The sequence below is a fragment of the Venturia canescens genome, chromosome 2, assembly GCF_019457755.1.
Source record: "Venturia canescens isolate UGA chromosome 2, ASM1945775v1, whole genome shotgun sequence".
NCBI classification, from domain to species: Eukaryota; Metazoa; Arthropoda; class Insecta; order Hymenoptera; family Ichneumonidae; genus Venturia; species Venturia canescens.
In genome coordinates, this window is record NC_057422.1 from 7,654,601 (window position 1) to 7,668,590 (window position 13,990).

Here is a 13,990-nt window from a genome sequence, read left to right on the forward strand (position 1 = left end):
ATAGTTGTCCAGTGGATCGATTGAAAGGTCGAGGAGCGAAGACTTATTCACTGCTTCAACTGAGATAACTCAAATAACTGCATGAACTGACTGAGACTGAGAAAAAAATCCAGTGGAGGCAATTCATTTTTCATGAATTTTTTGGTGAATTTTATTGAATGAGCGTAAGGAATGTTTCGTTTACTGGATCGATCGATTGGAACATTCGGTAATGGCGTTTGAGGCCGAGGAATCGACTCGGCAAAATTATTTTCTCTATACATATAGCATCCCTGACGAAAAGTATCATTGGAGAGATTTTGAAAATGTCAAGAATGAAATGAGCGGATGGTTCTTTGTTTCGATAAAAAGGAAATTTAGCGGGGAAGATCGTAGATATAATACGATTTTTGTGAAATACGAAAGACAAAAAAACAAGCTTTGTGAGGTAAACGAGGTTTTCCTCGTCATCTGGCCCAGGAAGATGAGAGACCGGGTACTTGGCGCATATTGCCTTTTACCCCCTGGAGTCCTTGCACGTCGTGAATAAGCACTTTTGCCTCACTCCGCCGTCTTGTCCTCGTTTCCGGGCGCGATGCTGCGCCTCGTATGATATCCTCGCTTGGCCGGATATTGCCTCGAAAGGTGTCACCCGCGCTTGAAGCGGAAGAACTCGCACACGAGCACGAATATATATGAGAATAGGGTTTAACGAGGGATCCTATCTCATCTGTTCTCAAAGAATCTTCAACTCCTGTCTCTCGTAACAAACTTTCCACGCTTCGAAATTTTTTCAACGAACATCCAACGGGCTAGTCCTCATCGAAATGCTCGTCTCCATCAGCTCATTTTCGACTTACAAACTCGAGTTTGCACGCGGGGAGGAAAAAAAACTAATTCTATGAAATCGAATGACACGATCACCAGCTTTCTGTGGTGGGAACGACGTTAAAAAAAATCTGCGACCACCTCATCTTAAAATGAGTGGTATTTGGGAAAAGTGTTCGTTGAACGTTCTCCAATTAATCAGCATTTGGAATGTCAGCAGGTTTTTGCCTCCGAACGGTAGATCAATGTGGCTCCGCCGTGCAGCACAAATTCGGATTGACCGATCCAGCGTATCTTGACGGGATGATATGGATCGGGGTGTTGAAATAAGTCACGGAGGAGCGGTCAGACCCGTCGGAAATTTCCTACCCTCTCGGTTGCGCGGGTACGTTGGCGGAGAAGAGACAAACGCAACGTTCTCGGCAACGGTATCAACATAATAGCAAATCTTAAACACACGTTTGCAGACGGGGCCACTGAATCCCGAATGACAAATGAGTTTCTCCCTAGCATTTGTACACGTCGCGCCCTCTCGGTGAGCCGCGGCACAGTATACACAACGGGTCGAATGGGAGTTGGTGCGAGAAAAGCGGCGAGAGAGAGACAAGTTTCGAATTCCGGACGGCGTGTTGCTACGGGGGCTTGGCGCAAGGGGCGAGAAAATGCTGCAGCGTTGCGATGGTTCCCCGTCGAGCTTCCGGTGTTGAGTAACCGGTCTTGCGTAACGCCGGCGAGACCGTAGCCCCGAATGTCCGGCATTGTCTAGCCGCTGCCCAATCTACAGCACTGCCGTAAGTATTGTGCGGCGTTGAGCAGGGTGCTGGGATGTAAAGGGAAATGGAAAATTCTTAGCTACTGGTACTTGAGCGCATTGCGTCATTCGCGATGATGTAGAAGCTCGAAAAATACTTCCTCTGGACTGAAACACCTGGACACCAAATCGGTGCTCCATTTGACAGGGCGAATGTCCTCCGACAGGAAGGCCAACGGTCCCAATGAGGTTCAGACACACATTAAAAGTTGGCAGAATTATAACCGCGCGTACATTTACCGGACGGGCTTTACGTGCCCGCGAATCCACGACTGGTTAATCGCGTAATCCGTCCGACCAACGAAATGAGCGGCGGCCACATTCGCAGACGTCCCCGTACCTGCGCTGCCAGACCATTGAGTAAACATATTTCGGTAGAATTCCGGACACTTTAACTCCCTCGTGCTAATCCGGGGCGAGGATTAGAGTGCGTCCGCTCCTCGTACGTGTCTCTCTATCTTTTATGAATGTGCACACAGATACACTCGCCGCTTTCACATAGCAAATGCGTTCATGCTGGCCTTCACCTTCGACCCTCGCTCGTTCACAAGCAAGCACGACACCTATGTTCCGCCATCCTATTAAGCCACGCTCTCCTGATTATGCTTTCAAATTTACTCTTCGCAGAGTAAATCCCACACGGAAGCTCGAGGCGCCGCAGACGAGGATGATGGCGGAGGCGTCGGATCTGTTATCATTATTAACAATTACACGCGCATGAATGTTTTTTTCACTTACCCAAGGCGAGTTGGTTATCTTGGCAAAGTTTATGGATCCCCCGAGGAAGTCTCGAAGGACGGACGTAGACTAGTTGGATTTCCGAGTGAACTTCGTTCAAGAGCGAAATCACGCGAAGGGTGTCAAGAGTTGTTTTTTCGTCGCTCGTGGTTTTGTTATTGACAGTTGGTGAAAAATCGTTGCCTCACTTACAAGTTTAAGGACGCATATTCGGTGGTTGCGAATCAATGTGCCCATGCACGGGACCGGAGCGCGATGCATTGTTGAAAGATTTTGCTCACCCTGGGAGGAATTCTCGCGGCTGTATCTATTCGTTCGCAATTAATTAGAGTTTCGTGAACGAGTGCGAGCAAGGGTTATTCGGTTCGAGTAATTGCGTGCACTCGTATGAACATTGGACTCGCGTTGCCTCGGTGCGAAGGATGACCCGCTGGTAGAGGCGAAGTTACTCTTGGTCGCTTCGTCTCTCAAGAGGGAAAGGGGAAATCACTCATTAAGGGAGTTCCGAAACAGTCGCGACCTCGTAACCTTGATGAGGCCATAGAGTCAGGGCTGGAATGCGCTGGAAAGAGGGAAGAGGAGATTGAGAGGGAGAGAGAAAATTGCACCCAGCGCAAAAAGTGGGTACTCGTCGGTGCGCTGGCCTGTGCCGAGGGAATCTGCAGTAGAGTTCTCCGCTTTTTACGCTATGCAGTTTTTTGTATCTGCCTCCTTCCTCTGTGGACGAGCTTCCAACTCTCTTCGGCAACAGCTCATTCCCGCTGCTTATTTATACGAGTCGGCATTTTGCCTTCCGTTTCACGCTTGCACTTCATTCACAAATACTTTCAACACTTTTACTCCTTTTACTTTTTTATAAATAAATTCTCCAGTTCGTATAAACACGGGAAAGTTTCGCCGATTCGAGTACAGTTGTGTGGGGCTGCTAATCGATGTTGAAAAGTCCTTCTCGCCTCGGTTAATGCACACGTAACTCATTGCTGATGAAATCTGTGCCGCGATCCAATCGTACTATTTCCATGGACAGTCAAATTTGAAGAGCGAAAAGCGAGGGATCGCGATCGTCAGATTTATTTTCTGGTGCGTGGGCTGATCATGTTTTCGTTTTTCAGCCCCACCAAAGCGAATAAGACTCACGGAACGAGGTCGGTGCCTTGCTTCTCTCTCTCTCTCTCTCTCTCTGTCTTTCGGCTTCCGTATCTCGCCATCTCTGTCTCCTGTGCGCTTCTATACCGGGACTACTATTATAATAATAATCCTATTTGTAACAATGCGACAGCCCGAAGCAAGCCCGTGTGGGGAGCTCGTTTTCAGCATTCAGTCGGCTTCCTTCCCTGGCTGACCTGCTGGGAACGCAACCACCCAGTTTGAGCTTTCAGCGGGTCTCCGAGTCCAAAACCCTCTCACTCCCGGAGCAGTGAAATAATGGTGGAAGCATATAATACACACAAGTTCAATAAAATGAATGTCTTTGCATAAACTGGAATTGTTTTCACCCGCGACTCTCCGTTACAAGAGCACATTTAAGTCAGACGACAGAGCGAAGGCACTTTGACGCAGTAGTCGAAGCGGCTTTACCAGAAGCTGCTGTGGATCGATAACTTCGAATTATTCGTGTCCCGTAAATATGCTGTTGAAAAAAGCACACAAACGGAGGCGTCTTTCCATCGCGGGGGCATCAGTGGAAAGAGTGCAATAAAAAATACGAGATTGTTTCGTGTATTGCCCTGCATTTGTACTCTCGAGATTACTGCTGGACCAAAAGTATGTAGACGAGCACAATCTCGTTGGAGTTGTACAGAAAGACGGAGACAGTTTTGACTCGAGTTTCGCGTGATCCCTGCATCGACTGATGTTGATAATTGAATTGACAATCTTTTTGAAGATTCAGCATGCACAAGGAAGCAGTCGAATAACGTAGGTATCTGTGGAAAGACGTCGCCGCTGGACGTCTACGAAGCTACGTCGATTCTACAGAATGGAAGCAAAAAAGCGTACTCGCCGCGGATGGGATCGAGACGGCTGAAATCCGGCGGTGCAGGGGATCGTTCCGAGTTGGACATTGCTCAAAACTTGCAGCCATTACGTGAGTGGTGGATCTCGCTTTTCGTCGTCTTCCTCGTCGTCCGCGTCCTCCTCGGCAGCGAAAAATGTTGAGAAAAGTAAAAAGAAGTCCGAGGGGTGTGGGCGCTCGCGTCCCAACCCAGATGTCCGTTTATAGGCCGAGAGCTCTTTGGCCCACGTTGCCTCCGGCTCAACCCGAAGAGTGGGAACGCTTCTCGCTATAATACCCGGAACAAACCTGAAAGTTTCGGCCCACGGGAAAATCGGCGACAGAGAAAAGGGCCGAGAGAAAAAAAAGATGGAATAAAATGGAGCGTATGAGGGTTCTTACAGTCGGAGCGCGAGAAAGTCTCAAGGAAATTCGGCAAAAGTTGGTGCGTTTCCACCGAGAACACGGCTACGAGCAACTCCGACGCCCGAAACACATTCTTTCAGCTCTGTCGTATCTTCCATTTCTCGCTCTTTCTGCCCTCCCATACTGCTCCTTTTGACGTTGTTCTAACGTTAAGATACTAAGCAAGTTTTCTGCATGTTCACAGTTCGGACAACCTTTCGGGCTAGAGAACTCCTCGAAATTCCAACTCTTCTCGAGCGCATAACAAGCCCGGAAGGATTCAATGAAAAATGAAGCGACGGATGTAGACTCGCGAAATAGACACGCGACTCATCGCGTACAGTCCAATCTCGGAATTCGAGTTATTTATCCACGAAGAGAGACGAAAAGTCTAAATTACTGCTACAGCCATGAGAATTAAGGGCGACTTCGAATTTATAACCCTTTTCACAGTATCAAGTGTTTATTCCCATGATCATATTTACACTTTGCATGGTAAAAATTTCACAAACCCAATTTTATTTGTGCTTTGCTATTACTGCTACGGTGATTCCCAGCACTCGATTCTCTCTTCGTGGATTTTCTAGACACGAAAGTGATTCAGAATTCGCCTATGAAGTTTCAGAATTCTTGTTGCGAGCACGCACGAGGATTGAAAAGAAATTGCAGCAAGATTTATTAGTTGAAACATTTCTGAATGCTTTGCCAAGCTTTTGTGATAATAGTTTTGGAAGCGAACGAGCTTTAGACAGCGATTTCATTGGATGAGAGTGAGGAGGAATGGGATAAAGTAAAAAACAGAAAAATTCCAGAGGATTGGGTGGCCGCGCGAGCTCTTGTTACTTTTTGTTACAATTCTCGTCACAATTAAACTTCAATGAGAACACGAAAGCAAAGTAGACCGTACAAACTTAAAAATTCTATTCATTTTCGTTCGCCAACGTTTATCAAGGAATATTTATGCCTGTAAAGTGGAAAGCCATAATTACTTGAGAGACTTTCAAATGAAGTGAAATAACTGAGTGAGATATGCGGGGAGGTGCTTCGTGTTTCGAAAATTGGGTGCCCACTTTTTGGCAGTTATAACTTATAGAAGTTCGAAGCGTGCGCCGAAACTATGCGTAACCGGGTGTCGTCGAATGGTGGCTCGAAGAAAAAAATGATACGAGTGAAAGAAGCGTTATCAAGACAGACGCTACACTTTGCTGGATTGAGGAAGATCGGTTGAGTAAAAAAGTAGGAAGAGCGCTCCGCGCCGTTTAGAAATATTAGAAAAGTTGTTTCGTGGATATGCCAGTTAAGGGAAACAGGAGGACGGAGCCGAAGGGGAGCGGAGGAAGGGAAAGATCCGGAGAAATTTACGAACCGATAATTTGACGAGAGAAAATTCTAGCGAAGAGCGGATTCGCGTACACTGTTGCTCCTGTGATACTTTTAGTCTTGTACAAGTTTGCTTAAGTTTTTTACGCTTTTTCCTCTCGTCAGCAGTGGCAATAAAACTTGCGTTACCGGAGTATACAAACCGGAAACTTAATAAATCTCGGGACTGCAATAAAAAGTTGATGGTAGAGTCAACGGAAGCAGAATGAGTGGCGAGGGCCGAGTCGGTTCTCCTCGATTTCGTCTTGCATCCGCGTACGCAATTTTTTTATCTCTACTTCCGGGACAATATTTATGCCCTCTTCGTTTCCCAGTTGACTATTTATTGCACATTACAGCTGTGGAATTAATGGGGGAAATGTGCGTTCGTAAACGTTTGAATTTTTCTTACGATACTCGCCCTAACAACCGGCAACTTGACAGAATGCAATGAGATGAGAGAAGTTGGATAAGGAAAAGAGAGATGAAAACACCAGGGCGAAGGGTGCGGAACATACCCGAATGATTTAGAAGCTGGCCTGAGTGACGGGTATTTCGTACCCCTGCGACTTACGAAACACCGTAATCACTTATAGTGGATTTCTCTCACTGTCTTTCGCATGGATCCGAGCTCAAGTGGTTAGAAACATGGATGCGAGGGATTCGTTGTCGTCGTCGTCGTCCCGATCCCTACTCCAACCGGCTCAAGGGGAGATCATAAATCTCGCTCGAAGCAACAGCGTGTACATCATAGAGAAACGACAGTGAGAGAATTAGACATGTCTCGTAACAACTGATCACTCCACTACAGTGGTTCAACTCCGGTTCATCGAATTGTGTACTCAATTTTGTTCTTACATTAGCGGTCTCAAGGGAGAGAGTGATTCTTGTCTCTGTTATTTCTACTAAAATTCTCATTCTGATACTGATAAAACAAAAAATATCGATGACTTCACCCCCTTCCAGGGGTGGGCTCGGGGCGATGGAGTTTGCTGAGCCGTTTTAGGGTTTGCTCAGCGACTCGAAATTCCAAAAATACGTGAATGGATTGATGAACGTGAGGTTCTATAGGCGGTGAGAGTAATTTTAAGGATTTCGCGGTGTTTTTCAAGGCGAGGGCCAAAAGTTAAGTTCCATTGAGGAAATTTCAAGGGTGGATTCGCAGTGTCAGGTTTTTGTGCTACTGAGTTATTCGATGACACTGATTACGAACGTTTTTTTCGAATTTCTCTTGGATACACGTCCCCGCAAAACGAATGAAAGCTCAATGGGACTTTTCCCGGTAGTAAATCTTCCGTAGGAGTTCTGGAGATTACGAAAGAGTACAAAAGGCTATAGAAAGCATGTAGAGTATCAATCAGGAGCCCCGAACCGATATTCCTCGTGTTCCAGCGGCGACATGGGTCACATTAGTCTTCTCGGCACACTGGCAATCATCACAAAACGCCACGCACGCCCCATGGGGCCGGGTGATCAAAATAAGAAGCGGCCCTCGGAACTACCCTTTTTTCAATATCCATTCGTCGTAGTGTCGTCGGATCTACAAATTTCGTGGTTGAGGGATATTCCCAAGTTTTGCTTCAATAGTGAAATTTAGTGAAGGAAAAAATAATTCAGATGCACAACTTTGTCCTATTAGCAGTCGCGTGACTCTCCCGGTGTCATGAAGCAACGAGTGAAACAAGAATGGCCATTTTTTTCAGGGCGAAACTGCATTCTCCATTGAAAAATGGATGGAGGGTAAAATAAAGGCGTACAGCGAGGAAAGGCTAGCTCAAAAAATGGTAAAGCATATAAATGAAAAACGAGTTGTAGGTATGTGAGAACACGGCTCTCTGGTGCAAAGAGCTTTTGCTTCTGGGGCTCTCAGACCACCGCACAATTTCGACGCTCGTGTACAGCTTGACCGAGTTTCTTTGTACCTCAGCTTGCTAGGGTGCTTCTTCGAGGCTCTGGAAAAAAGCACGCCCGCGCGAATACCCACTGATTTCTTTTTTTCCACCTGCGTTTCTTTTTCGGTTGGCTCTCTTCATCTGCTCGTACCGTTTTTTCGAGGCCCAGACCAGTCGAAAACGAGAGAACACTTGGCGGTTAAAGCTTAGCCAAAATTCGCGGTCTACCGCCTCCGCCTTAGTAAAGTATCGTACTAAAGTAACTCAGAATCACTCACTTTTCCATCGGGGCTGCATACTTTGATTCCGGCCAGAGAAACGATCAGGAGAACTGCTGTAGATCGATCGCTGTACTGAAACACAAAGAGACGAAAATTCAGTCAATTATAACGATGAAAAGATAGGAACGTTCGAGTAAAAAATAAACGAGTCAAGCCCAACGCGGAGTTTCGTTGCTGGTAAAAATCTCCTGACAAAAAGAACTTGAGGAAAGAGCAGCTGCTTTCGGACTGCTGGCACTTTTTCTCTCGATAAACCATAAAACTCTTTCTTTCGGGCAAAGGAAAAAGACACTTGGGCGAAGGGAACTCCGAGGCCGCAAGTACCGTAGGCTCCGTGTTACGTGACAGCGGCACAAACCGTGTAGCCTAATCTCAGAATTGAAAAGTTGGCAAAGCGAGCGCCAGCGACTAAAAAGACAACAGCAAAAAACAACAGCGATACGGGGAAGGAGGCAACGATAAGATGGAAAAGGCTAGAACAAGCGAAGGCGCACCAGCGAGCGCTGCTATTGGTGGGAAGGTGGAGATCGTACGAACTCTAGTAGACAGTGGATGAAAAATTTCCTCGGATAACGCGAGGGGAGTCTCCCATTGTCTTCGGACCCACCGGGGTAGCTCCGCGCCCCGTCGGTATACATTCCCTTCGTCTTCATCGCAATATTCGTTTGGTGTGTGTGGCGATGGCTGTTGCAGTAATTACAACACTAAAGGTCCGTTTTGCCTCGAAGAACACCCCCCGAGGATGCCCATTCTTTGCTCGAACTTCTGACAAACTCTGACTGCTCCGCCTCGGAGTTGAACCGCACCAAGAATTATTGTAGCCACGCAGATAATGTTTGGAAAAACGCAGGCCGTTCTCTTCATTACTCGTGCTTCCGCTCCACCAAAAGTTTTCATTCCGAAGATGAATATACGCGTTATGAAGTGGGACAGAACAAGGCTGGGAATCCGGAGACGTCAACCTCGAGGCTAAATCGTCGCTGGGCACGGGGTGAACGTCATACGTAACGGAATCCCGAGGAAAGGAAGAATTCATTAAGAGTATTGCGGCCGTAGGGTCTTCATTGTGGTATGAGGAAGGAGCGAGAACCGGGCCTCGAGGCTCTTCGATGACTTCGTACGAAGCTGTCAAGAGAAACAACTTTTCATAGTTCCGAGCTCTGAAATGATCTTTCACCGCTGCACCGCGATACTTTGTAAACAGTTTGTGTTCTTCTCATATAATATTCGCTCCGGCTCCTGGAAGGGACGAAGTGTGTCAAAGCCTGTTGGGAGAATGATTGGATCGTTCTAATAACCGAGAAAAAAATGAGGCTCGGGGAGAAGAATCGGATGAAACGAGCGAGCCCGAGGATGAGACTGGATGGTGGAGTTGAAAGAAGGAATGGAGGGTTAAGCTAAAGAGACGGAGGTTGGCACTGCTAGTAAAGAGGAGCCGTTGTGCTTCGTCGGGTTTTGCGTCCTTTTAAAATACACCCATTGGCTCGGCAGCTTTGTTCAAACGAGGGGTGATTAAAAACTTGCCGAGTGTATTCCCCGTCCAGGCAGCCTGCAGCAGTATCCGCTCACACGAGTCGCAGAAAAAACGATCAAGACGCACCGAAAAATAGAAAGAGAGTAAACGAGCGTGAGATAACTCGCTGTGGCTAGTGGCGTTCCGCAACAAAGTGTATACACAAGCATTAAGTTTATTCGGGTGCGTGTACCGAGCGCAGAACCAAACTGGTCTCTTCGTACTAACGTACAGCGGTCTTTTAAACTCCTGCACGTTTACTCTGCTTATTCCAACACGTTCTTTCATATTTTTTCCAGCTTTCTTTGACTGTTCCTTCTCATTTGTCGTACGCTCTCCGGCACGTTGCTCCCGTGAAATATGATTTCTTTTGACACATTACAGGTTCGTGCTCCTCGCATTCATTTTTTCGTCAGACATGTTGAGCTTACAGGCCCCTTCTGTCATAAAGGCTCCGTGGCAGATTGAGCCCATCATTGTTTCAGGGAAAAAATAACACGTTTCCTCGGTCATATGGCAACCTTTACGTTTCATGGCGACTGTTTAATTACCGAAGTAGAAATACCACTGATATCCGTCCAACGGACAAGTCCATTATGGGGGTCAACAAAGTGAAAAATATTTTTCATGTCGTCAGTCGAGAATTCGCAACGTGTCACTTCATTCGGGTCAATTGAGCTCTAGAAATATTCTGTCCGATGCTTTTTTTGCTTCACTGGAGCCGCCACATCGCATCAATGTCAGTATCACATATCAGAGAACGAATTCTCGTCGATCCCGCAGAATCACACGTATCACTATACTGCTCGGTCATTTCAATTTTTTTCATCCGTCACTCGATCCCCACCCTCCAAGCATTTTTGTTCCGTACGCACCAGCGATATTTTATTTTCACGTTGGCGTACGTATGCACAACTCGCTGCAGTCTGAAATGCTTCGAATATTTTCCCGTCCGTTTTTCGTTTGCTTTACCGAATGCCGATCTTAGGAATGAGCCGGAATACCGAAAAGCCGACAACCTTAAGATACACGCCACGCTTCCCTTTTTCTTATCGAAAATCCCCTTCTGCGATCGCTGCTGCTGCTGCTGCTGCTGCTGTCGACGCGAAATGCCAGCGAGGATAATTGGTTTGTCGGTTACAGAGAAAAAGCCCTGTTCGAAGAAAAAGCACGGCCCGGGGACGGGGCTCCTGGTACTACTACTACGACTAGCCAAACGGATAGGGAAGCGCAGTGCATCACCATCCAACAAGAAGAGATCAACCCACGCCACTTTCTGCTGCAGTTGAACAAGTCTAAAGAAAAGAAGAGATTTAGAGATCCAGAGCCATTGATTCCGAGGTCGTTTTTTCGTACCTCCATCAAGCTGGGGGATTCGCTCACGCTCCAATTCGAAAGGAGAAACTTCAAGAATATCACTAATGAATAGATTCTACGTGTAGGAATAATTTCGATCGGAGTGTCTGCCATCGTGCACTTATCCGATCATGATCCTGCTGTACTGTTCCACAAATAAATGCAATTTCTTAGCCATTTCCTTGCCTCTAACTCAGTTGCTACCAAAGTTTTGCTTTCTTTTTAATTAACGAGATTCCAAATGGATCGTGGAAATCGATCCGATTGAATGACTCATCTCTATGTCGTCGAGCGAAGCAGCAGCGTTGAGCTACTTGGTTACGGTGCCTTTTCACTTCGTCAGTTTGGTTTGCCCCCATCAGATCAGGGGGTTTCGGGCTGCATCAGATATCGTCCATTACAAGGAAAAGGAGGGTGTGTTCCGCCTCTTGCCACCGCGTTGGGACGTTCTTTTAGTATGGATTAGATGACACGCCCGATCTACTGGTGAAACGAGCGACGAATTTATGAATTTATTCGAGGTTTCGTTTCTGCAAATGACTGCTGGCCTCGCTCACGCGTGTCAAGGGTGCATTATAAATCAGGGATAGTTCCCAGAGTTCAAGTGCTGATATACCCACGTCAAAGCGTCCAATGGCACCGTTCTCAGTTAGCTTGAAAGTCTTTAGACACGTGAGGGTTGAAAGGGGCAGCGCTTTAATTCTTGAGTTAACTATTAACGGCTTTTAAATGCGTTTTTTTCATCTGCCATTTGACTTTGGAATTCAGAGAATATTCGTATTCGTGTTGCTCGTCACTGGTGAATGATTGCGTCCGTCGAAACAGTTGAAACAATGATGGCAGAGCTCGATGGGCAGGGAAATGGCTAATTCGATTCGCTGCGGTAACAAACCACGCCACTCTTCATTCGGCTTTCACGTGTCCAATGTATGAGAGTTCAAGCTTTTGGAATTCACGCAATTCACTAACTTTGGAAGATATTTTTTTCCTCTGTATCCAATTTTTTGATTATTTTTCGGTGAAATCGATTTACCCAGAGACCGGAAGCGAATGTTTTTCTTATTCGGTGAGAAAATCTTTTCGTGACGTGAAATTTGGAATCTTTAAATATTCGAATACTCCAGGCTTCGTAGAGTCGTGAAGGACCGATGATTTTTTTGTGACCAGCAGGCAACTTTTTGGCTTCGAGGAGGGTGGAAGCTCAGGAAAATCGTAACTCTGGGGACACGGCGCCAGGAAAAGCAGCCAGGCTTTTCAGAAGGGTTTTAAAACTAAACACAAACTCTCATGAGCTTTGCCTAACCAGATTTCGTAGCGAGGTTTCGCCCGCATGGAGGAGTCTCCCAAGCTTTTGGCACACGTGATGAAGCCACGGTGCAGATAAGCTGGATTCCAACTCGATTCATTGGCTTAATCGAATATGCCCTTTGGGTCTATTCGGTTCTAATTTCGTTTATCGTTAAACAACCGATCTCCCGTTTTTCATGGAACAATGAATTCTCATCCGTTGTGGTAATTTCGGCCGCGCATGAACTTGTGCGTAAAACAATGCATAAATTTCTCATCGACCAGCCCAGTTCATCGAGCATCAAGAAGCAGCCGATCGATTGTCCAACCAGATTATCTCTCGTCAGTCGACGGCTGAGCGAATGCGGCGTCGAAATAACAGACGCAAAACCTAGCACAAAGGAAAAATATGCTTGAAAACAATTGGAAACGCGTGAAATATTAGGCCGAGTATCACAAGGTACGTAAATTGTTGATGGCTTGAATTCACTGATTGGACTGCGATTCAACGCGACACCTCTTATTTATGTCGATGCTCTTTGTTCCCTGGCATTGAAGAGAGACGCTCCAATTCATTGAAATCCTCGTCGTACAGTCGCATCTCCGCTCACCCATTATTTCCTATGACACTACCTATTTTCATTTTCACACGCATACGATTCCTTAATACAGACAGTTGGCAGCCCTTTCGTACAGCGTCACTGCACCGCGCCTATTCATGATTTCGGCTTCTAATTGCTGGATCCGAAGCCCTCCCCGCCCGCTTTCCTCTTTCATCTCGCGCGCGATACGCCTGAGGTCCTTCAGCACATTCTACGTCTGAAGCTTTCGCAATTAAACACCGTCTCAGCTTCAATACGGCGCAAAGCTTGCTCGCTGTAGGGAAACAGGATTCCGTTACGCGATAACTCGACGTTCGTCGAATCGCGTATTCTTTGAGCACGGCGATATATGTAACAACGAGAAAATCATTCTGTAATGAGGATCGACGAATCAGGTTTCTCGTCGGTACTGAGCTGAGGAAACATTGCGGAAGGTAAACGGAAGACGCGACTGCTGATTTTTATTGAAAGTCGTGAATCAAGGTTCGCTTCTTTTCCGTAATCTTGAGATTTCCGTCCATGAAAGGTTTATCGAAATTTCAAGTAACCCTATGATTGAATACATAAATAGAGATACGACCAGATTCTTGTAACATTTATGAAGCTATTATCGGGGTTACTGGAATGCTTCTCTCGCTAAAATAAGCGCTTTTTCGATATAGTGACCCGCGAAATAGAATCCAGTGGAGATATTTCAATGCTCGATTGGCCCCGCCCGGAATGAATAATCGAATAATTCATTCACAGGATACCGTCGCTTTCGGCTCGTCCATTGAACCGACGCGGTGAATATTCTTAGAATAAAAGTGTCCTCGATCGGTAGAAATAGATTTTATTGAAAATCCATTTCCATGCATGCCTCGAAAGTAGAATGGGAATTATTTCGAGCTGCAGCGGTGAATATATAAAATGAGAGGAAAAAAAACCGAGTGGTTTAAAATCGATG

At 46.3% G+C, this 13,990-nt stretch overlaps 1 protein-coding gene across 4 annotated transcripts in view; it reads right to left on the reverse strand.

Moving 5' to 3' along the window:
- Window positions 1-13,990, reverse strand: part of LOC122406417 (tensin-4-like) — a 224,882-nt gene that overhangs the window by 77,949 nt on the left and 132,943 nt on the right. For all 4 annotated transcript variants that reach the window (XM_043411858.1, XM_043411857.1, XM_043411855.1 and 1 more), the window contains one exon: window positions 8,284-8,358. In XM_043411858.1, the coding sequence (XP_043267793.1) occupies window positions 8,284-8,358 (75 nt within the window). The remainder of the gene's footprint in view (window positions 1-8,283; window positions 8,359-13,990) is intronic.